This window comes from Mus caroli, unplaced genomic scaffold (assembly GCF_978045245.1).
Source record: "Mus caroli unplaced genomic scaffold, Mus_caroli_1 scaffold_1, whole genome shotgun sequence".
Lineage (NCBI taxonomy): Eukaryota > Metazoa > Chordata > Mammalia > Rodentia > Muridae > Mus > Mus caroli.
The window spans coordinates 83,437,941-83,463,622 of NW_028227256.1; the positions used below are offsets into that span (position 1 = coordinate 83,437,941).

Genomic DNA, 25,682 nt, shown 5'->3' on the forward strand with positions numbered 1-25,682 from the left:
TAGGAGTGCTGGAGTTATAGATGTGTGTACCACATTCAACCTTTTGTGTGTGTTCTGAGTGAGGTAGTTGGCTGTCCCAGGGACACAAACTGTGATCTGGAATGTTTCTGACATGGTATAATAGAATTATATTATGCTTAGCCAGATTAACTATTTGGCCCCATTTTTTAAATAACTATTCCTGGGTCCTGTCCCTACCTCAGATACCACATAACATTCTTTGGCATACTCTGAGAGAGGGTGCAGAAAAGTATCTGTAGCTGATCCTTGAAGGACCTGATCCCATATACCCCATTGACAGGGAGGCCACAGATCAAACCTCCCTGCTGCCTGATGGGACCTGTTCTCTCTGGGGCAAGGAGAAGTTTGGGTCAAGTCACAAAGTGGAAGAGAATGGTGATCACATCTCTGACTCTCCCAGCCTCACATTTCTCTCTCCTTATGTGCAAAACAAACTGTTCTTTAACATTCTGTGACAGTGGATTATTTGTGATAATTCTGTTTTCCATCTTTCCTAGAAAAGACTGTATCTTCACCATTGATCCATCAACTGCTCGTGACCTTGATGATGCCCTCTCCTGCAGGCGGCTCACTGATGGTAGGATAGACATTCCTCTGCTACTCTGTGCCGTAGGCAACCTGCACACCCATATGCTGTATACCCATGTCAGGCTTCCTTGTGCTGTTTCAGCAGCCTAATGGACAAGGACAGGGTTGCTTCATTCCCGAAATTGGCAATACAAGCTAAGTAGAATGGGGTAGCAGCAGACACTACCTCCTGAGACATGGTTGTCTAGGCCTGACTTGCAGAAGCCCCTCTATACCATGTAGCTCTTTGCCTATTATAAAGATTGTGAGGGCTGGAGAGGTGACTCAGTGGTTAAGAGCACTGACTGCTCTTCCAGAGGTCCTGAGTTCAACTCCCAGCAGCCACATGATGGCTCACAACCATCTGTAATGGGATCCAATGCCTTCTTCTAGTGTGTCTGAAGACAGCGACAATGTACTCGCATATGTAAAATCTTAAAAAAAAAAAAAAAGATTGGGAATGGCCAACTGTTAAGGACTTTGGAAAAGTCAGGGTCTCAGTCATGGATGATTGTAGTAGACAGAATAGTAGCAACTGATTGTCAAAAGACTTGGAGACAGTGTGAGAAAAAAATCCCTAACAGTTTTCTCCATCCCTGCAGATACATTTTCTAGGTATGTCTGACCCTTTTCTTAGGGGTGCCTTGGTTACTACTATGACATTGATTATTCTTGAAGATTACTTTAGACTAACATGGCCTTTGATGGTGTACCAGTGAGGTATGCGCTTTTTATGTTTGTCTGCCACAGAGCATTGATGGCCCACCTTCAAAGTATTCACCCCTCATCTTCCTCTGGTGCAAACCTCAGTGTTTCCTTCTCTGTTGCAATAAATAGTGATGATTATCAGACAGAAGCTAAGAGACAGAACATGCTGCCTAAAACTGCTTAGCTTCTTTTAGTAGGAGCTTTCTCCACCCACCCCACAAATAATCCTGTGGATAAGACTCATGCGTGCTAGGCAACACTCTGTTACTGAGCTGTATCTTCAGCACAGTACTCTCAGTTATGTTTCTATAATCTAAAATTAGGACAGCCTATTTACAAGAGCAAACTTTGGCCCAACGCCTTACATTCTGATTACGCTCTGCTGTGCACCTCTTGCTTGAGCAAGCCTCCTCTCTCTGCAGATCCTACTCTCTAAAACACCAATATGAACAGTACCCAAGGCAGAGGCCTGGTGATGCTGGGCCTTCCTCTCCTGGGGTTATAGCTCCTCTCTGTTAAGTGGTTGAAAACGGCTGTTCCATTTATTCTCTCTAGTTTTAAGTTGTTTATAGCAGAAGTCTAATATCTGTTTCTCTATCTCTGGTAGCCTCAAACTATTGAACTTGCAGGGAGAGCAGGGAGAGCAGGGAGCTAGCATATGTCCTTCCTCACTCACTCTGCAGAGCCACTTCACACTTCTGCTATGCAAGTGTGAGGGCAAAGGTTTCATGGAGAAAATGGGGGTGGGGTGGAATGCTGCAAGAAAAGCAGATTAGCAGCAAGTAATGTTTTTTATTTGTCAGACCATACAAAATCACATAGACATTGTTCGCAGGAATTCAGCCACAGCAGGGGGAAATAAGTTACCAAAAGACTAAAGGAAAAGGAGAAGAGGTAGGTCAGGAAAATGCCAGAAAAAGTCACAAGTGTAGGCATATAGACCTGGACTGGAGATTATAAGCAAGATCCATGAGGAGTGAGGTAACAGAGACGAGAAAGAGAAGAATCTGTGGAAACAGGTGGCAGAAGGGACAAAGAAGAGACCGAGGTGGGTCATCCTGGATGGTGGGAGCTCTCCACAGGTAGAAATTGGGAAGTCGGGAGGACATGCTGCTGGTTTTGATCAGGCTACTACATGGAGTTGCCTGTCTCATAATAAGCATTTATATGAACCACTGCTAACCTATTGTTAAAGGACAAGAGAATAAATAAACTGAGTAGATGGTATCATAAAGCCATAGCAGGAGAGCCCTGAGGGGAGACAAGCAGCGTACCCAGTACAGAGATTGAACCTAACCTCCTAGGAAGATGGGATCATAGGCCATTTTCCTCTCTGTCCAAATTTTATAATGTGGTAATAGTAGCTTTATAATGAAAAAGCTTTGTAGTAAAAAATTATGAGGTGCCAGGAATCCCAGGCTGCTCAGTAGTCACCCATTGTGATCAGAGGCACCAAGTGATCAGAGCTTTCCTTCTATGTGCTTGGTATTTCTTGCATTCCAGAGAGACAGTTGACATCTGTGCATCTGGCGGGGCAACAGCAAAAGGAAGAAACCAGCGAAGTCTTGGGAAAAGCCGAGGTAGTCAGTCAAGCATTTTTATGGTGGCACTTCCACAGTTGGCCATTGGGACAGCTGGATCTGCCAGGATCATTTATCCAGGGAGATGAAAAGCAAATAGGCAAGTCCAGTTTGGATTGGGATGGCCTTGGCTAAGTTCAGATTCCATTAGTTACCAGTTCATGTCAGTTCCTACTTAGAGGAAAATATTTACTGTTTTAAAAAGCAAATAATGTTTTCTGGCCATATTTATATAATCTGTGTTTATTTAAATAAAATACTGTATAAAATGTATGTTTTTCTTTGGTCTCACAGAAATCATCTCAATGGCTATTGTGTGAAAAATCAACTCTACAGACAGATAGAGCCTTCCAATGCTCACACTTCCTTCCATAGAGTTCCAGGGTACACCCGGGTCTTTCCTATCAGGTGCAAGATACAGACAATCAATTGTGTAACATGTTAAATTTAACTGAAAGGAGGAGGAAGTGTGTCCCCACCTCCCTTCAAAGCAGAACTTCTACCATGCATCTGATCTGGGATTTGCTCCTTTAGCCCCAAACATACCTAAGGAGAAGGAACACTCCCCAGCAATGTGGATTCTTTCACTTTGCTTAAGAAAATATTTAATAAAAAGTGGTATTGTAATGATATCCCAGAATCTAAAGACAGTAAATCCCAGTTCAGTATTTTATGATTGTAACAGATTGCTTGCAGCACACCTCACAGTTGACCTCACATTAGTCTGGGAATACCACAGTTGTAAGCTCACCCTCTGGTTTCTTAATAACTCTTGCAGCATTCACTTTATTGAATATCCAGATTGCATTTGAACTTGTTACTCCAAAGGCAGTCTGTTCTGCCATAAGATTGTGTGGCTTAGGAAATCCTCCCCTGAAAGAATCAGAAATACTGTTATCTTGCTGCAAGTTTTCATTTGCTAGTCCTGTGAATGCTCCTCAGTGTCCTGAAGCACAAGTACAGTGTCTCATGTGAAAATCTTCCTAAACAAGATCTATCATTTATCTTCTGAATCACATCTCAGCTAAGGAACCTAAATATCCTTTCATGTTTTGTGGCTGATTTCTTAGTGTGAGTCCATTCACCGCGTCATAGTCTTCCTGCCTCTGAGAGGTCTAGGGTGTATGGCTCCTTGCCTGGAAAGCTCTCCTAGAAAGTTCATCTTTACTGAAAGAATTGGGATCTGGAGAATATGTACCCGTTTTGTTCAGTTACTGCTTTTCCATGAGTGTCAAAGACCATACTGTCAGATAGATGGGTTCTTTAGCAAACTGTCAGGCAGAGCCTTTAGCTTTACTTGATTCTGGAACCCCACAATTCTGCATCTTGTTTTGTAATTTGAATATTCTAAGGTTTGCTCTGTCATTGAACATGGCTGGGCTGTCCTTGCCAGGCCTTAGAAGTGAATGAGCAGGAGAGGGGAACAGCTGCTAATGAACTTGGGCTTCTTTTTGGAGAGATGAAAGAGTTCTGGAATTACATGGTTGATAGTTGCACAATTTTGTGAAAATGTTAAAACCACAAAGGAAAGATGAATGAGTGAAGAATGGATGAATGAGAAAAATTAATGAACAAATCTTAATCCACTTATTTTTGATACTTTATGGAGATTAGAATTTAGATTTTATCCATGACTAAGCAGGGATCTTAATGGGATGTCCACCTGGGCACCTTATTGTCACATCCTTATTGCCATTCTGATGGGAGTAAGGTGGAATCTCAGAGCTGATATAATTTACATTTCCCTGATAACTCAGGATGTTGAACATTTCTTTAGGTACTTCTTGGCCATTTGAAATTCCTCCATTGAGAAGTCTCTGTTTAAGTATGTACCTCATTTTTAATTGGGTTTTCTGGATTGTTGGTGTCTGTCTTGAGTTCTTTATATATTTTGGATATTAGCCCTCTGTCAGATGTAGTTAGTGAAGATCTTTCCCCAATCTGTTAGACTATTGTTTTATCCTAATGATGATGTCCTTTGACTTACAGAAGCTTTTCAGTTTCATGCGGTCTCATTTATTAATTCTTGACCTTAGTGCCTGAGCCATTGGTGTTCTGTTCAGGAATTTGTCTCCTGTACCCATGAGTTCAAGGCTATTCCCTGATTTCTCTTCTATTAGATTTAGCGTATCTGGCTTCAAGTTGAGGTCTTTGATCCATCTGGACTTCAGTTTTGTGCAGGTTGATAAATATGTATCTATTGCATTCTTCTACATGCAGACATCCAGTTAGACCAGGAGCATCTGTTGAAGATGCTCTCTCTTTTCCATTGTATCCTTTTGGCTTCTTTGTCAAAAATCAAGTGTCCATAGTTATGTGGGTTTATTTCTGGGTCTTTGATTTGATTTCATTGATCCACCTGTCTGTTTCTATACCAAGATCATGCAGGTTCTTATTACTATTGCTCTGTAGTATAGCTTGAAGTCAGGGATGTTATATCTCCAGAAGTTCTTTTATTGTTCAGGATCATTTTAACTACTCAGGGTTTTTTGTTTTTCCATCGAAGTTGAGAATTGTTCTTTCAAGATCTGTGAAGAATTATGGGGAGGTAGGAGTTTTGTTGGGGGTGTGACACCCATAGGGGGAATTTCTCCTCAAAAGAGAAGGGCAAGGTGGAATGGGGGGGGGGGATACTGGGAGGAGAGGAAGGACTAATATTTGAGTTGTAAAGTGAATAAATAAACAAACAAACAAACCCTGGAATCATATTGGCCACTTTTTTTTCTCAGGATTGTTGCTGGGCCTTTTCAGTAGCCATCTCTCTCTGACCTCTGCCCATTATCTTTCTCTCGCTGTAGTTACAAGGACCAGAGCATGCCACTTTTCTTAGAAAATCTGCTTGTGCCTATGGACCAAGTCCTACCAAAGCCCTGCAAGGCTAGTCCTCTACTTACCCCCTCCAACATGCACTGGCACACACACTTAAACTCACACATGCACACGTATATATGCACATACCCACACACACAAGCAAGCTAAAATTCTGCAGATATTTTTTCTCCTGGCAGAATGAATTATTTCTACTTGATCACATTAGCCTGTTTCTAACAACAATAAATACAATTACTTCTGATTTGCTCCTTTTTTTTCTCGTTTCCCGGGGCAGTATTCCTTGGGCATGTGTACATCTCAAGTATTATGAACTTTAAAACTGTTCAGTGTTGCCGACCTCACTAGGCAGTCTTACAGTATTGCTCTTCTTTTTGCTGTTGTTTTTGTTTTGTTTTGTTTTTGACTTGCCTTCTTCATTTTTCTGTCTTTATCTATAAGTTCATGGTTGCTTGTAGGCTTATATCCTGATCTATAAGACTCCTTTACTTTACTTTTATCCTAAACTAAGTAACTCTTTGGAATTTATATAGTCTTCCTTTGTTTCATCTCCATTTTTTAACTCATGTGTCATGTCTTGGTGATACCAACAGGCTTACTGTATTCTGTCTTATGGTTGTTCTGTCTTTTTCTAGCATGGTGGATTTTGCATACCTTATACCCAGGGTCTTCTTACATGAGTCACTGAATGCCCTAAATGCTTTTCTCTCTTCATGCCTATAGCCTTCCCAGAGACTTATAGCATGTCTTTTATTTTGTCATCTGTTCCTGCCTGTATTCTTGCCATTTCCAACTAAGGAAGAGCTAACTTAAGCCTACTATGGGCAGAGAACTTACCTTCCTCCTCACGAATGTCTTGAAGCTTGATTATATATCAGGATGTTTTTTTTTCTTGATAAATATCCCATGTATACCTGAAAAACATGTTTTCTCTTCCCTGTCATTGAAAAATGACAGTAAGACAGTATTGCTAAGTATTCTTGGTCTCCCCTGCTTTGTGTTCTTCATGCCTGCATTAGCTTGTCTTCACTGTGGCGAGGAAGTACTAGAGAGAAACATTTAAAGGAGGAAGGTTGCTTGCTCCCATTCTCAGAAGCTTCAGTCCAAGGGAAACAGTGAGAGTGTACAGAAACCCTTCACCTCATAGCTATCAGGAAGCTGACTCTTCTTCCATGGCTTTTTTATCTCCTCTATCTATTTACAGTTGCTATAGATACTACACCTAACTGTGTGTGTTTGAATTCTATGTCTTTGTCCATTCTTCCTTCACCCTCCTTTTAAAAAATAGGTTGGATTTTATGAGGAAATTGTGGACAGTTGAGGGTTCGAGTGTCATTCCCATGTAGCAACATTTCTTTACATTTTAAAGTGAGGTAGTGGTAGTTGTTTTGGGTTTTTTGTTTTTTTGTTTTTTTGTTTTTTTTTTTTTTATCTCTAATGCTGTTGCCCAATTAGAGGAGGATATTGAAGGAAATTTGGGTGCTGAGGTGGATCTTTGGGCAAGTGTAAAAGCCTTCTCATTTGATAGTGTAATTGTTTAAAGAGTTTTGTAGATAAAAGGCTCTCCTTTTGTTTGACCATTTTCACAATATGAAGTTCAACTAAAGTCTTTCTGTCAAGTCATCAACATCAAGAAAAACACAATTTCCTTAGTATACTGGTGTATCAAAAGTTTGTCTACTTGTACTTCAAATACATTTCAAGATGTAAATTTGAGACTTAAATTTTTAAAAAGAGAAAAAGATATCTTGGGGACTATAGAGTTGACTCAGAGTAAAGAGCATGTTCTGGTCTTTAGAGGACCCAGGTTTAATTCCCAGCAGCTCCAGAGGGGCTGCTTGTCACAGGCTACTGTACACACCATTTATACATTCCCATAGACAGACATGTGCATGTACACATAATTTAAAACATACTGAATCTTTTCTAAAAGATAGATCTTATTTCATTTTTTAAAATGGTTACCATAAAAGCTTTTATAAATCAAGATACATATACAAGAAAAATATACATAATCTTAGAAATATATTCTAAGATAAAAGTACATGTAGTACACACACATTTAGTTTGCTTACTCTCCGGGGATAATGATGAATACTCAATCTTACATTGAAACAGCCTCTGATAGCTCAATTTTGGCTAGATCAAATAGTTTTAATGCAGTAAGCATTACTGCATATAAAGACTCATAACTTATTATCACAAATGGCCAATTCAAGAAAATATAATAATGCTAAACACATTCACCAATATTTTGTTTTAAAATATATAAAACTTAACAGAAATACAAAGATGAGTTGATTTTTATTGCTATGGGTTAATTTTATATACCTTTCTCAGAAAATGATACTATAAAACAGACCAGAAGTTCAGTAAAATTACAGAAAATTTAAGCCACACAGCTATTATCTGTTCTAATAAGCTTATCTAATATACAGCATTTACAGCTAGAGAATACAAAGCATGCCTCTTAAATATAAGGTGCAGTTATTATTTTCTATGCAAAGTACAGTGATTTTTAAATATTTTAAAAATAATTATGAAAATGGTATTCTGGAAAATAAAATACAAATGAGGAATTTAACCATTAGCTTTGCCTTTTTCAGTTTATTAAGACTTTGCACTCAGTCCAAGACAAAAAGTCCTACAAGTGTTCGTAAACTGAGACCTGGAACATAGTAAAGTAAATCTAGCACATGGTCCAGGATCCTTTGCTAAAAATTTGGCTACTGTCAGTTTAACAGTGAATAGCACTGTGTCACAGATCATAAGGCACACTAGTCACTATCTGTGACCCCAGCCACACAGATTGTGTTGTAAGAAGCTGACATTTCTGCCAGCCTCAGAGCACCTTGTGCCCAACCCTTAGAAGCAAAGGCTCTGCTCTGCTGTCTGACTGTGCACATGCTGTAATAAATGAATGCTCATCTTCCTACAGGAAACAGTTGCTTATTTAATAAATACTTAGAACATCACTAGGAGTCCATTTCATGAGTTTATTTTCTGAAGACCTTGGATGGGAACTGACTACACAAGACATTCCTTTAAATTTGGTCTCCATATTCATTTAACAGATTGGGATCTTGAAATCTTTTGCAAAAGAAGAAATGGAAATCCCTAATCCTGGGGCACTGTAATTACAAAAATAGAATATACAGGCATATGAAAAAAATGCTCACAGACAGCACAAATGATAAAAAGATAATTTTTAAAATAAAAACAGTTAGTTGATACCCTCCTTTGTTTTGCAAGCACTGTAACAACTAAGATAAAGATTTAAACCTGAATTCATTTCCTCCTCTGTGATTAGAAATTTAAAAAATACATAATTTGCCCTGGTATATTTTTTCCTAGTCATTAGTTGAGATATAATTTCAAAAGATTAAAATTGGGCTTTTACAGCCCCTATCAAAGCAATATTATCTTGCCAGTCCCCACCTCCCTGTTTAGTAAACAGAGGGTCGTGTCAACTGGCCTAGACTTAACTTATTTAATGTACTTATTATATGTCCATGTGGTTACCTGGGTTCTCCCTTTCATCCCAAAGCTCTGCTGCAGAAAGCTGGCTGTAGCCACGATGCACACACTTTGGGTCTTTTTGCCAATATTGGGGCCACAGAACAAAGAGAGTCAGAAGCCTGCACACTGTTCAGCATGCATGGCAGCTCTGTCAGAAGCTGCTGGCACATGTATTACTGTGCTTCATCAACACACAGGAAATACTTATAAATACTGATTGTTTTAAGAAAAGAAAATGAAACCATTCAACATATTTCAAATATCATCAGTGTTATACAATCAGATGCTTAGACCATAACTTAATTACTAATTGCAAAAAGTAGTTTAAGAAAAATTCATTAGGGTTGGAGGTAGGGGCAGTGCAAGGGGGGATTGGGAGGAGGAGGAAGCCGTGATTGAGATTTAAAGTGAATAAATAAATAGATTAATAGAAAAATATCAATAACAACAACAAAAATAGATTTGGAAATTTTATATACATTTCTTATTATACAGTTGCTAAGTTAACAAAAATTAAGGTTTAGCCATAACATGTCTCCTCTTCTTCCACCCAAAGAGCAATTAGATGGAAAGCACTTCAGGGGCACTTAGTGTGGTCGTCTAATGTACCTTGATGAGTGTGACTGTCCCAGCTCTCCATGACTGTTTACTCCATCACAGCTTTTTACACAGAGTCCCAAATGTGCCCTTCTTTAGGCTTTGGGATTTCTACTTTGCTACTTTTCTGAAACTGTGCAAGAGCCACCTAATTCTGGAATGTGTCTTGTGCTGTCCTGGTTCCCTACAAGTGAGCACAGGGTTGTTTAGAAGCTGTTACTACAAGGGACCACATCACAAAAAAGAAGAGAATTTCTTTAACAGAAGAAACCTTGATACCGAAAACCGTCTGGGAGAAACAGTGGGCAGGCAGCTGGTCCTCATGTGCCTGTTCCCTGTGGACACACTCTTTTGCTTGCTGACTTCAGCTGCTGACAGTCTGGTCCCATAACCTTTGCTCAGTACTTCAAGCACAACTGGAGACAGTTAAAGATGGCAATGGCTTGCTGTTCCCTGCATCAAATCTAGGTCCACTTGGACCTCTATCCGCTCCCACACTGTGAGCACCCACACCCTGATATTTTCCCCTTAACAGTTTAAACCTAAATCTAAAAAGACCTTAGGTGCTTTTGTGAAAAGTCTGTCTCAAGACTTGACCCCTCCTGGGAAGAGTATCATAGGGAGGTTCATTCCTTTTAGAGAAGAATGTTCCTGTGCCTGTTGCCTGCTTTACAAACAATAAATGAATTGTTTTGTTAGCGTACTGCCTTGGCAGTGTCAAAAAAAGCAGGTCATCTGGTTGCACTATGTGGGAAAACACTGGGTATATAGCATCCTCTGCTCCATCAGCATCTTGAAAGAAACCACATTCCCTTGTGCTCCTACCACCATGAGCAGTGTCTTTTACCATGCCTGGAAGCTAGTCCCAGTGCCCTCTCACAAGCTCCATTGACACAGGATAAAAAGGCGGGCCCCAGGCTCTTGTAGCATAGTTTACAGAATAGGGAATCAAGCTTTCCAGTTAGTCTTAAGTATCTCAGCACTACCTTATACTGCCTACAAGAAGGGGGATCACTGGGGCCAAGAATATGTGTATCTCAGCCTCTGCATTGTCATATTCTCATCTAGCAGTTCATCCAGTACAAATTTAAAAGATACTTTTTAAAGTTGAATTCATACTAAACATGTACTTTCCTCTTGTCATTATTCTAAACAATGCAACCAAATAACTATTTACAAAGCATTTATATCATATTAGGTTTTATAAGTACCTAGAGATGATTTTAAATGAGGCCATGAATAGATTGTGTGCAGATACAGCAGTACTGCACACAATATATGTGTTCAAATACTGGGGTACTTTATAAGCGGAACTTGAGCATCCAGACCCCAGGGAATTCTGAGAGTGGGCTGTATTCTCAGGCCTTCAAAGTCAGTGTGGTAGCCTGACGGCTGTCTTAGTAGCTGTCCACTCCTCCTGGCAGTTTCACCAGGAGTTATCTTTTTTTTTCTTGACATTTAGTTATTGGCCTTGTCATGATTCTCCCATATGGGCTCTCCAGGCCCTTGACATTTATGTATCAGGCAGAATGCCTGATTTGAACCCTCTATGATCTCTTAACCTGCAGGCTACTCTTCTCCCTGGCCCATCTACTTCCATGAAGTGAATCTTAAAATGCTATGATTCAACTGGATGCTTGTCTTAAAAATTGAATACTGTGCTAAGAGGCAACTCACACCTAATTAGGAAAGTTTTATCTGTCATCTGTTGAAAATGTGCCATACATATCTTTTAAAAAATGAGACATACATGTACTATTTAATTTCATCAGAAACTATGTATAAAATCTGTTCTTTGTGTTGAAAAGGGAACCTTATTCACTCTTCAATAGATTTTGGAAGAGAAATTTTCCACTTGAGGGAAATTTTCCGCTCAGATACACTTCTGGACTTTGTCTCTGACATCTTCATGATGCCCTATGCTTTGAATGCTGTTTGTTCCTCCTGTGCCTCTTCCATGGGAAGTCATTTCTAATCCCCATTTTGAAACACTGATCACCCCGCCCCCCTTGAAGTCTCTTATGTCAGAGGGCATTCTGACCTCAGGCAGATCACAGGCAACTCAAGTACTCAATTGCAGACAAACTTTATTTTGGTAGCAGGGCCCTTGATGAATCTGGGAGGAGCAATGGAAAGTTCTGTAGGTATGTCAGCCTAGAAGGAAATGCATGTCTTCTCCATTCATCTAGGGCCCTGGTGATGGAACAACTCTAACTGTCCCTGATGGATGATCATTTTTTTTTAAACTTAATTGTACCTTGACTCAAAATATCCAAATAACTGAATAGCCACACAAGGGCCCTGGCATGAGAGTGGGCTTCTGGGATATATGCCAATTTGCTCCTGTTCTAAGGAGAGGCTATAAGTGGAAAGATTAAGTGGAGAGACAGCCCCACCCCTCTAAGTCTTATTCCTATGTTCCATTCAAACCGTGCTAGCCTGATTTCTGTGGGGTCCAGGCTTTGGAAATTCTCCTTTTTTCATGGATGTCTCAGTGCACCTTGTTAAACCAAGTTTGGCCCCTGGCCTGTTCATCTGTTTCCAGCTCTACTGATTGGTTCCAGTTTCCTTGCTCATTAAAGCCAAGATAATCTGGCACCCAGTAGTCAGGCATCCTCAAGCATCTGGCACCAAGGTGAACCTGGAAGCCAGTGGGGAGGCCCAGTGACCCAGCACTCCCATTGCATGGTAAGAGAAAGTTGCAGTGTGCCAATGCGAGCACTGGAATAGGAGCAGAAGAATAGGCTTCCCACCTTGTCTTTGCCTCTCCTGCCTCTGGAAGTTCAAGCGTGTCTGTGATTCCCTGAAATTTTTTCCTCAGCAATAAAATAGTGGTTTAAACTCGACATCATTGCAAGTTTCTACCAGTTGCAAATTGCTAAGTGTATTAAAACCTAAAAGAAATAAGCCCCCTTTATACCTGTTGTTGCAAAAATATGATCAAACTTTAACTATACTAGCAGTAGCATATTCTATTGATGCTTTCTACAAACTACAAGATGAGCATTGTGCAAGCCTGCAATTCCAGTGCTCAGGAGGTGGAGGAAAGGAAAGACCAGCCTTCACAATCTGCCTCAAAACAAAACAAACAAAAGCAGTAATATGGGTGATCTGGTAAAGGTACTTACTGTCAAGCCTGATGACCTGAGTTTAATCCTTAGAACCCACACATGTTGAAAGGAATCCACTTCCTGCAAATTTCCCTTTAACCTATATAGGTGTGCCATAGTCTGAGTACAAGAGTTCACACCCACAACAAATACATCAAGAAAGAAACATTTTTAAAGAAAATAACGACAGCTACTATAACAAAATGAAAGAGTTCCTATTCCAAAGCAACAGGTTAGCTCTCTGAGCCCCATATTCTCTAATCTCTGAAACAAGAATGATAATATCTAACTCAGAATTGCTTGGGAAATTAAATCTAAAAATCCCTGGAATCCCTGGGCACCTGGAACTGTGCAATACAAATAGTGAGTGTTTGATGAATATAATTAATGTTAATACAAAAGTGGAAAGATTAAACCTAACAAAGAGTTGTACTACAGAAACAAACAGCAGCTCCTGTTCAGAAGCTGGGAGGTAAACAGAAGAGAAGATCCAGAATCACTTCATGTGTGCATGTGTATATGTGAGCATGTGTATGTGTGCGTGTGTATTGTGCATGTGTATGTGTGCATGTGTAGGCACCTAGTTTTCAACTCACTGCTTCTTCGGTATAGTGAATAATAAGTAGTGCTAGATCAAGTGAAGAGCTTGTATAGAAGAAAAGTGGAATTTGATCCTTGCTTCCACTCTACATAAAAATGAGCTCCTTGTGACTCATATATCTACATGAGAAAAGCAAAGCACACTGCATCAAGAAGATAGCAGAGTAATACTCTCACAGCCTTAGGGGAGCCTAAGATTTCTTAAACCAGGAGTGAAAACCATGGTCCTTAATAGATTAGGTCTGCTGGGCGGTGGTGGCACACTTCTTTAATCTCAGCACTTGTGAGGCAGAGGCAGGCAGATTTCTGAGTTCGAGGCCAGCCTGGTCTACAAAGTGAGTTCCAGGACAGCCAGGGCTACACAGAGAAACTCTGTCTCAAAAAACAAAACAAAACAACAACAGCAAAAGATGAGGTCTGGTGTGGTAGTGCATGCCTTTAATCCTAGCCCTGGGAGGCCGAGGCAACCAGGTCCCCAGGAAACCCCCGTCTCAAAAAAAAAAGATTTATAAACTGGACTGCCTATTGCTGTGATAAAATACCATAGCAAAGGTAACTTTTAGAAGAAAGGGTTTGTCATGCACACATGGGTACACACACACACAGACACACAGACACACAGACATGGGGGGGGGGGAGAGAGAGGGAAAGAGAGAGAGAACTGTTGATATGCTATTCCTGTAGCAGATTTACATCCTTTGCATTTATAAATTATGAGTATAATTTTTTGTCTTTGTCTACTTCTGGAAAGCCAGAAAATGGTTTCTCCCTCATGCAAAGAAATGAATGAATGAGTAAAACTGAGTAATTAGACTGAAAAAAGAGCTATTTAACATTACTAGAAATAGCCCCTCACCCCAAAGAGTAATGAGAGCCCTTCCAAGTTTTTATCACTAAGATATAGTGATGAACTTTTGCCTCTCAGAATTTGAAGTAAGAAACAAAAATTTTAATTTCAAGTGAAAGGAAGATTTTATTAATCAGTAGATAATTATAGTTAACATATAGTACCTAGACATTTAAATATACATATATTCTTTGAGATATATAAAATTATGTGTCTTTTAAATTTTGCTTTTAGAAACTAATAATTATATATTGTTAATAGAAGAAAATATAAAAAAAAAAATCTACAAAAGGCTGAGTGTGATGGAGCATGCCTGTAATCCCAGGCTTTTGTGAGTCTGAGGTAGGAGGATCAGGAATTCCAGAGCAGACTTTGCTACACGGAAAGTTGGGTTTGAGGTCAGCTTGAGACCTTGTATAAGAAACAACAGCACAAAAAACGGTGTGCAGAGAGATAAAAGATGGAGGGAGAGAAAAAAGGAAGAAGGAAGGAAGGATGAGTCAGTCTATAAGTGGGCATGATAATGTGCTAAAATTCTGTATCAAACCTACACGTGGGCATGTCAAGCTCTGGAGAAGAGCTATCAGCAGGAGTCATACAGTGCTCACTGTCCCACAGGAGTCAAGCAAGACTAGGGCTCTGGGACAGCCATACCAAGGCACCTGAGAAGCATTTGAAAGTGCTGGGAGCAAGTGTAGTGGACTTACACAAACTAGAGTCTCGTTTCTACATTGGAAACAGTTGTGCTTAAAAAGTATGTGCCCAGTTCCGGAGTCACCTTTACAGAGCCTGCTGGCCAGCACAAGTATGCTGGTTCTCATTCCATGGCCTTCGGTCCAGGCTTGCAGGAAACTGTGTGTACTGTGGACTCAGTTATATGGAAGCAAGTGGGGATAGATGCAGTATTTTGTCAGTGAATTTAAAAAGTAATCTCAACCTTAAATGAGATTTATCATGGAAAAATTAGAATTTGTTTTTAATAAATGTGGACCACAAAGTCAGGAATAATCCTATTTTTCTAAGGTCCAAAAGTCATCACTGGGGACATTGTCATTCTGTTCCAAACTATAACTGTCTTTTGTCTCTTTGGCTTCTCTTTCTTTTAAAGGTTGTACCTTATTTCGCTTAACTGTATTTTGTCCTTCTCAATTTTTTTTTCCTTTCTTTGGCTTTAACCTTGCAATTTTTGGGGGTGATGGAGAGTCTTGAACATGCATAAGAGCCAGCTGACAGAATATTATAAAACTCCGTGTTGCTTCTGCAGTCCTTAAACCATAGCCAGTCTGCCCCATTTCCACCCTAGCTCTGCACCCTGCCCTAGCTCCTGTTGCTTTGACTCTCTCAGTGTGTACCCACCTTCAAGGGTCCTTCTCCAGCCCTGAACTTCCCTGTCTTGGTGGTGAGGAATGATCAGACGTGTGTGCTTAGTGCTCTGTCCCAGGCCTGACTGGCTGACCCAGGCTTTCCCCTCTCACTCTGGAGATGCCTGGAAATTCCCAGACATTGCCTGTGCCAGCCTCACATGTTCGGCTCCTCTTTCTCCTTCCTGTTAATGAAGGAGCCCATTGCTCAAATCATTTGGAAAGGGAAAAGTGGAACTTACTACCTGGGTGTTCTTCTTCCATGCTGTTCGTATAAATTTAAACTGAGATTCCTGCGAATTAGATTGAACATGACGAAAATTGCTGTGTGGGCAGTTTCGTTGAGTACTTGCAGACTGATAGAGCCCTTTGCAACAATGAAGGAGGAGGCTCTTTACGCTGCCTAGCTCCAGAAGGTAAGCTCACCAGTTAAGGAGTTTGTATCTAAAGGTCCTCTTTAACCCTTTGATGGGTAGCAAAAAAAAAAAAAAAAAAAAAAAAAAAAACAGAAAGAAAGAAGAAAAGAAAATCTACAAACCATTCCAGACCTGGCCCTGAGGGGCCCCTGAGTATTTGTACCAGACAGCACCCTCCTTGTGCACGCAGACCTTGCATTGCATTCAGATTTATGTGTCCTGGAATTTTTCATTACTTCAACTCCTTCTAAGTTTAAGAAATAGCCTCAAATCCTCACCACGTCACGGCCATGGAGTGCTGCCATGGCATGCCATCCCGGTGGTCAACTTTTGTGTGAGGAGATTACATAACAAAATACCGCATGGAACTGGAATTCATCAGTTTGAATTGTCCTTCTTACCTAGCAACTCCGTCAGTGTTTCCACCAAAGTCAGCGGGACTTTGCTTGTACCAGTTAAAAGAGGAAGTTTATTGTGTGGCCACAAGATGATATAAGCCCAATTGTTTTTCAGGTGTTTAGTCTGTCTCAGAACTTCAGAAGAACCAAGCAAGGCCAGGGCCTGCATCCTGGCTGCATGAGTTACCCATAGGGATGCCCTTTCTGTTGCCCCTATGGTCAGCTTATCATTCCTGAGCTCTCAAACCAGATTTGTCTCTTTCTTCAAGCTTATAGGTTGGCAACACTGGTCATGAGGTCAAGAGGGTAATCCCCAAGAGCAGTATGTTCCCATCACAGGTTGGCTAGGAGCCCATCTAAGTCCAACATCTGCTGTGTTGGGGAGAAAGGGAGTCTTGTAGGTACTGATGCTTCATCCTGTGCCTGTGCTTACTGCATAGATGACTTGCCAAACAGCTTATTTCTTTGCCTAGCTACACCATTATTCAGAGATCAAGACCTTCTTTGGGGTTCCTGTTTGCAGTTTAGTATCGACATAAACCCCTCATTCAGGTATGCAGAATGAGGCCAGCAGCCAAATGAGAATGTGAACCTGGTATATTCATTAAGGTCTGTTTGTGTCTTTCCATTCTCTGGTGGCTTCCCATCTCAGTTGAAATAAAATCTACATGCTTCATCCTGACCCAGCATGCCTATTGTTAGGCCCATCTACCTCACTAGGATCCTACTTCAGTTCTTCCCCTCCCTTCCTGCCTTCCCTTTGTTTCTTAGGCTCCTCAAGCTTGCTCTGCTCCTAGCCCTTTGTTCTGGATATGCCCTGCCAACCATTCATTATTTGACATAGTCCAATATACCTTGCAGATTTCTGTGTGTTCTTCAGAGAAGCCATCATAACTAAACTGAGACATGCCAAGCATTCTCTCCCATGTTGTTACTTTACCCAAAGTCCTTTTTACTGTCCTAAGTAGACATCTTAATCTCGCTATTTACTCACTTGCCATTTAGTCTCTCTACACTTGAACAGAAGCTCCATAGAAAGGACCTTGCCTGTCCTTCTGCATGGATATGCCCCAGGCCCTGGAAAAGCGTGACACATACATGGTAGGAGCTTTCCTAGCATTTGTCTGATGGCTGAGTGAGTGGTGGTGCTTGTCAAGAGCGCGCTGGAGGGACTGCTAGGACTATGATATAATTCAGAACCAAGCTATGTGCTGCCTTACTTGTAGGAGAGTAGCTCTAGAGGCCCTGAGCTGTTGGCACAGCCACAGCTGTTGCTAGCCTTTGCCCAACCCTGTTCTACTCTTTCTCTTATACAGACAGATTTTTGTCCCCTAAGGACATGGGCTTGTTCTGAGCAGCCTGTAAGCTGGAGCTAGAGCAATAAATAAAAATCCTAGGGAAATGTTTTGGCTTTGAAAGGAGTGGGAGATGCATACTTGCAATTTTTATCTGAGGATGAAGTAGACTACACTGAGAAGTCCTGACTTTGAAGTCACCTAAAACTTTCCCGCTCATTCATTTGATGTGAAACACTGGCTATCAGCCTTTTCTTTGTCCTTTAAGCTGATTACAGGGTGGGGACATAACTGATAACGAGCGTGTGGTAACTGATGCTGGGAAATGGGTAATAAGAAGCTCTAGGAAGGCACAGAAGGGGATGATGGCACAACTTTGTCTAGGTCCTCAGGACAGTCCTGCCAGAGAAAGCCCTCTCTTACCCTTCCATTGAGTGTGAGGGAAAACAGGAGCTGTCAGGAATAGGCGTGGAAGAGTGTATACACACACACACACATACAGAGGATGGGGTGGGGAAGAGAGGAGGAGCTGGAGTTCTGGGCTTGGGAGAGACAGGTGTGAAGACTGTTAGTTTCAAATTAGTCACCTCACTATGAGAAGATAGTATAGAGAGAAGAGAAGAGGAGTGAAAGCGGTGGGACTCTGGTGAGGGATGGGCAGGCCTGGATTTCAAAAAGAGCACTATCTTCTGTGTGAAGGACAGGATTGTGCAGTGGCAGGGAGCAGTAAGGAACTTGGTCAGTCTTTCTTAAAGGAAATGATGGTCATTCTAGTAAAGTGGGGATGGGTGGGGAAGAGGTCTGGGCAGACTGGAGAACTTCAGAAAATAGAGTGCAGCATGACTGGTCAGCAGCGGCATCCTGGGTTTCTTCTGATCTGCTGCGTGAAGGTGCTTTGTAGCTTTAGTGAGTTTGGAGAGGACACAAATCCTCAGTTTACTGTCACAGACACCATTGTTTCTGTGCAGAGTGTCCTGTGCCACCAAGGCCCTTTGCAGTAATGGTGCAGGCACACTCAAGTGACCCAGGTCTGGAAGGGCCTAGTTTTGCCCTAACTAAGGAAAGACTGCCAATGCCTCCATCTCTCCCACCCCTGCCTGGGCAGTCCTCGATGCTGGCCAAGCCTCTGGTAGTTAAGACAAGCTCTCTGCTTCCAGCTAAGGCTGACTGTCAGCTAGAGATTTAGAAAGGAACTGCTGGGGTTTCCAGGACTTATTCTTCTAATTAAAGAGAACTGGAGTTAATGGCTTAGTGGTTGTTCCATAATCAGGCCCTGCTACAAGTGGTTAAGGAGCTTGGCAGTGAGAACCAAAAGAGCCTTCAGGGACAGGGGTGTGGCTGTGAACAAGGCTAGGAAAAGGACTTCTGCATCCAAAGCTAAGAATGTGGCTTCCCTTGAGTCATGGATGATAGGGAGGTTTTTGAGTTGTGGCCCATTGAGACAGAAAATTAGGCTGTTTCATCTTGTCCTGGAAGTGACTGTGGATGGGGGTGGTGGATGTGGGGGAATGGGGGAGGGATAAAAGGAACAAAAGCTTGGGAGTCAAGCTGCCTTGCAATTGGGGTTTATCACATCCTGGCTGGGCCATGTTGGACCCATGATTAGCAGCCTTCCCTACCCTCAGGTGATTTATCCTTGCAATCTGTTGGGTGTGCTTATTCTTAATGTTAGATTGTACTCAGACACCCTGGCACAGACATATATTTTAAAAGTGGTCATTCCTACTCTTCTGATTAGCATTTGAAGGGAGAAGATGAATCCCATGCCTGATTAGCAGTTCTATGAACATCATCACCAATATTATGTTCATGTAGTTGTCATAGATTATGAAATACTTGACTATTTTTCCATCAGTGAGACTTCATCTCACTCCCATAGGCTTTTGTCCTCTAGCCTCAGTGTATCTACTAATTTCATTAGACCCAGTTCTCCTTAAAAGCTGAATTTCCATGTGTGGATGTCTAATGGTGGCATAAACCAGAGGATTTATTCTCTTTATCATGGGTTTATTCAAGAAAGCCCTTCACTGAGGCTAGAGAGACAGCTCACCAATTAAAAGCACATGTGTTCTTTCAGGACTCACTCAGTAGGTGCACAACTGCTTTATCTCTGGCGCTAGGGCATCTCCTGGCCTTCATAAGCTCTGCACTCATGTACACAAAGGCTCATATTCACTCTGCCAAAAAAAGATAATTAAATAAAAATGACATCTTTTAAAAATGAAAAGAAAAAGCCCTTTCTCATAAGTAGAATCCTTGAGTACAGAGCAAGTGACCACTAGGAGGATGCCGCACCCATGAGGATAGGGCAAGGACCCTGTTGAGAAGTCGTTGCCCTAGCTGCACAACTGGATTTGAGAAGGTGGTTTCTAAGCCCTGGCTTGAGTCTATTAGTATTTTACACAAGTGAAGAGATTCTGGTATTCTCTTTGACTCTTCAAAGGAATGTTTATATCCCTAAGAGCTTTGCAGCCTTGGTAAAAGTGTGGGACAGGCATGAGTGGCCTTGGGAAAACTCTCACTGCTCCTCAAAACTCATGGGAGTCCCCTTTGCCCCACTAGATAGGAAACTATTTTTGTATTGTAAGGAGTAGTTTTATATTCTTTTAGTAGACATTAAAGGGAGCATTTAAAACCATAACACTAGTCCTCAGTGTCCTGAAAGCCAACGCTAGCGTGCGGGGCTCTGAGGGCCATTGTTTTCCATCATAGAGTAAAGCTTCAGTGCCACTGTCTTAAGAGTTCTGCAAGTTCACATTATGAAAATATATGTAATAAAATATTTATTTAGGGTTTTCATAAAAAGTGTCCAAAGTAGAGAGTAAGAGAGTATCTTGTGCTGGGTTGAGAGGCTCTGCAGGGAATTCAGAATGAAATTCAAGTCCCTCAAATATATTTTGGTTGGCCTCCACTATGTTTTATCTCCTGTAATGAACTCTTTGTCAGTTTGTCAATTTTCACGAAGTTCACAAAGTTCATGTATAGTAACACAGAGCCAGGTTTAAAATTATGGTTTATATCATGATGTAATAGTCATCTCTCTTTTCCTTCAGTCAATATTTACCTGTGAGGCCCATATATTATATCCTGATTTCAAAAGAAGACCCTTTATTTTACCTTCTTTAAGTGTTGGTTTTAAATACTTAAAATATCAGAATTTAGAAGCTGAGCTGTCTGAGACTTCTGCCTGTGATCGCTTAAAGTGCCTAGAGGGTCAGGCATCCTGGGTGGGTTCCTTGCACCTTGACCCAGCAACATAGCTACATGCCTGTCAGAGTGAGGCTGCTCAACTATCCCAGCTCCCCAGACATAGCAGCCATCAGCCAGCTGCCTTAGACTTGACTTCTCCTTTGTAAATGCTATAAGGCTGTACAGAAAAACCCAAGGAGCACTCAGTGGGAGGATTTCTGTGTGTCAGAACAATTGAAGAGTAAGTTCTATTCCTTTTTAAAATTGCTTCTTTTTGCACCCATTTTTTTAAAGCAAAAGTAAGAATTAGCCCTAGTGATTGAGGAATGGGAAAGAAGTAAAAGCTACAAATGTTCCACGTCAACTATCTGGTGGGCCAGGGACATGGTGGCAAAGGCTCCTGCCCCCAGGTCTGTGATCTGAGTTCCACCTTCAGGGTTCACATGGTGAAAAGAAAAAAAATTGCTTTCTTCGAGTTTTCTTCTAACATTCATATGTACACCGTGACATGCTCACCCCCCTCCACACTCACACCCATGCATAAGAATGTAATTTTTAAAAGAAAAATTAAGAATGTCTGATGTTTTAGAACTGGTCACACAGGTCACCAAAGGAGAAAATGGGGATGTGCTAATAAGCTCCTTGATATCAGGTGTGACTCTCATGAGTCAGGACCGAAAGAGTATTCATTAGCTCAGAAACGTCCAAGGAGACAAGTAGACTAGGTTCAGCCTCAGCTGGGTCCTGGAGTTCAAATGAGGTCACCTTGGATTTTCCCTTATTTCTTAGACTTGTTATTTTTCTATGTTGGTTTGAGTATGCACATGAAGGTAGTTCCTGGCAACTGTAGTGTTATACTGTTCTTCATTTCTGAGTTCACAGGAGAGACCCTCTGGGATGAAGTCCATGTTGGCCCCTAAAAACAGGCTCTGAAAAAAATCTATTTAAGTCATATGCCCATGCCAAGAATAGTCACTGCCAACAGGAATGGGGTGTAAGGAACTGTGTCGGGTGCATGCTCAGTTTAAGTACCCTAAGCCTGTGCTTGTATCGCCAATGTATCTTTATTTCTCTATGTTAAATGCCTATTTTATGAGCATGTTCTTTTTAGATACTGTCCATTTTGAGTATTTCCATACTCACATACATAAGAATATCCATGTATGTATTATACATATGTATATCAACATGTATGTATATGGCATACCATATTTAAAGTTGATTAACAGGACATTCAAGGGTAAATCTTAAGTTTATAAACTACTTCTCCTATGGCCTTAATGGACAGTCCCACTAGCCTGGCCACTACTTCTTTGGTGGCCTTAGAAGGATTGGAGTGTTGGAAGGAAGGAAGGAAGGAAGGAAGGAAGGAAGGAAGGAAGGAAGGAAGGAAGGGGAGGGTTAGGGGAGGAAAGGGAAAGGGGAGAGAAGGCAAGGCAAGGCAAGGCAAATCAGGAGAGAGGAACAAGCAGACTGTTAATTCTACACTAGGCCTGTCTTTTGCAAATGTGGTGATGGATTTACCCAAAGATAAGAAGCCTTTAGAAATGGGAGATACTTGCGAAAATGGTACACTCATTATTCACAATGGAATCCTTGCCGTCTGTTTGGTGTGGATGAGGAAAGAGAACAGCATGCATCACAGCAGCTAGAAGTAGCTGGCAAGACTAGAATAGTGACCCACACTTCAGGGATGAACTGTAGGTGTGACACACACCCTAGGAAAGGATGCCCAGGGAATTCTGCTGACCTTCCAACGAAGCTGATACCCCTTCTCATCTGCTTACAGGCACCTTCGAAGTGGGCGTCCACATCGCCGATGTGAGTTACTTTGTTCCTGAGGGATCCTCTTTGGATAAAGTAGCTGCTGAGAGAGCCACAAGTGTCTACTTGGTCCAGAAGGTACAAATCAGCTTTGAGTTTCTAGACTTTACTAACCACTTAATGTTCTTTGTTTTTGATTTGTAAAGAACATGCCTTTTCTGAATGTTTTCTCAGATCTAGTAGTGTCTAAAATATGGACTTGATCCTGGGAATATGCTTGCCTTTTGCTACTGCACGATTTCTTGAAAGAAGCCAAGGCTTTAATCCCAAGCTTCATCTTCAGAGTATCCTTGGGATATTAGTAGCTACAACAGTGGTCATCTTCAGAATGAAATGAGGGGAAATGCTTACTTTCAAACTATTGCTCCAAAGAAGGACCTATGAGACAGCCCACACCAACTGCTGGGTTCTGTATAGTTTGGTTGGGACCCAGCACATCCAATCTTTTGTGTTATCTGTGACCACTCTCACATTATAGCAACAGAGTGGAATGACAATTTACTATCTACAAGAGCCTTCGAGAAATGGTTTCAACCCTTGTTCTAAACGTGGGCACCAATCTTGACCTACACTTTACAGGTGGCACACAGAGTCCCCATGATAGCTTTTGCTGTTAGATATCCCTCACCTCAGCTATGAAAGGAAGAAATTCTATCCCCTCTGGGGAAGAAGACTCAGAAAGTAAACTATCTCCCATGTGAGCATAAGGACCTGAATTCAGATCCTCGGCACCCACATGAAGCTGGCATGATGGCATGTGTCTGCGATACTGGCATGAGTGAGAGTGGAGGGGGCCAGACCCCAGGACTCACTGAGCAGCAAGTCTAGCCAAGCAGTGAGTGTGGGCTTTGGTGAAAGCCTGTCTCAAAAAGTAAAACAGAGCATGATAGAAGAAGATGCTGCCTTTGATCTTTACACACATGTGTACACACACACACACACACACTCAGAGGCAGGTGGAGAAGGAGATATATCTATTCCATCCTATGTAACTGGTACATCCCTACAAGTAACTATGAGAACCCATCCCTTTAATGGGTGTACCAAGCACCAAGTATCTACTAGGCCTTGCAGTAGGCCTGAAGATAAATAAAAATACACATGTGACTTATCTCTATCCTCCATGGTGGTTCATGAGTTCTTCCAGCCTTTTTGTTCTCTGACAATCTGCTCACCTGCTCATTTTGGCTCATCATTTTTTGGGCTGTCTTGACATTTACTTCCTCTTTGGCTCCCATGAACTGAATGGCTTGAACCTTCCCTCCCAAATGCCATGTTCTAGAAGATGACTTCTGGTATTTAATCATGACTATACCAAAGTAAAATGTCTGCCCCCACTCGTGACAACCCAACCCAAAGCATTCTTGAAGCTGGATACTGCTTGCTTGGCCTAGCTCTCAGGGACCAGAGACTAGCCAGGTGACACACCTACTCCATTCTGAGAATTTCTAAATGTCATAACTCAGGGAAGGGGTACAGCCTCCTAGTCTCACCACTACAAGCTGCCTGTGTGCCCACACTGTTGGCAAAAGGAACACAAGGCCATGCACTCGGCCTCACAAGCAGTGTGTTCTCATGGTCTGCCTGCTGCCTCTCCAGCTCTCTGTTGATTCTAGGTAGAATGGTTACTAGAGTGTCCAGCTGAAGTTCTGAGGTCTCTGCCTGCATAGGGAACCTGTGGAGGATTTAAAAAGGGGTCCACTGGGATCTAGGTTTTCACATACCTTTGGGCCTGAGCATTTTTATCCTGTTTATAAGACAACCTCTCCTTTCTCTTAAGTCTTGCTGGCTTCTCTTGCTCCCTCCATACTTTGACAAACAAGACCTTGAAAACACATGCTTTTCTGGCTGTCTTAACTCCTATTTCATGATGCTCACAAGAAAGGTTTAGTTCTTTGGTAATTATGTTGTCTAGATGCTGCTAAGGCAGGCCATAGAGGCACAGATTGTAACAAACAAGAGAGACACTGTCTCAAGCAAGTTGGCAGGCATGTGCATGCCTGCACTCATATATACAGAAAATGTACACACATACTATTATGAGAGTGGCCTTCATTCAACTTTGTATCTCGTTTTGGTATCTATACTAAGCTTCTTGAAGAAAAAAAAAAAAAACATATTAAACTCCAGGGCCCTCCTTCTTAGCTTGACCCTTCTGAGAGTGCAGTTCTGACTCTTGTACAAATGACTCCACTTGACCTCAAGCTGAAGGCATCCCATGAGTACTTCCTGCCTGATGCTGATGCTGCCCAAACCTGGCTTTTCCCTGGTCCAGACTTAGAAGAAGAAAGATGAGCTTCTAGATCCCTTGTAGCTACAAAACCTCTAGAGTAGAAATGGGAAGTAGTTACTTACACTTAAAGGCTGTCAAGTAAGTAAGTGTGAAATGCTCTTGTTTGCAATAGTTTAACTCTGCCCTTTGATGAGAACTTTAGACCCCATTGAAGCCTCTTCATCTAGCGGGTGGTTTTTCTCCTGTCTCACAGCTTCAGTCTCCTCTTATAACCAGGAATTCTGTATCAAAATTAGAAACCAAAAGAATGAAATTGAATTAATAACTAGTGTTTCCCTTTCTGTTCCCTTTACTTTGGTATTGTGACTGTCACAGTTGGAGAATCTCTTTGGTGCTGGTGGGGTCTCTGCTGCTAAGCTGTAAAGGTGGGGGGCTGATGGAAGAAGGGCTTTGAACCTGCCCTGCCTCCAGCTTGGCAGGAGCTTAAGGTGCTGGCCCACAACCTTGGACAGCAGGAGCTGTGCATTCTGATGCCTTTGAAGCACTGCTCTGACCTTTCTTCCTACTCAGCTTTGTTTCTTAAAGGGC

General features: G+C 41.6%; 1 protein-coding gene across 3 annotated transcripts in view; it reads left to right on the top strand.

Annotated features, from left to right (window-relative positions):
- Dis3l2 (DIS3 like 3'-5' exoribonuclease 2) overlaps positions 1-25,682 on the top strand; it is a 357,736-nt gene that overhangs the window by 244,104 nt on the left and 87,950 nt on the right. For all 3 annotated transcript variants that reach the window (XM_029476858.2, XM_021163217.2, XM_029476861.2), the window contains 2 exons: positions 519-598; positions 22,827-22,939. In XM_029476858.2, coding sequence (XP_029332718.1) covers positions 519-598; positions 22,827-22,939 — 193 coding nt within the window. The remainder of the gene's footprint in view (positions 1-518; positions 599-22,826; positions 22,940-25,682) is intronic.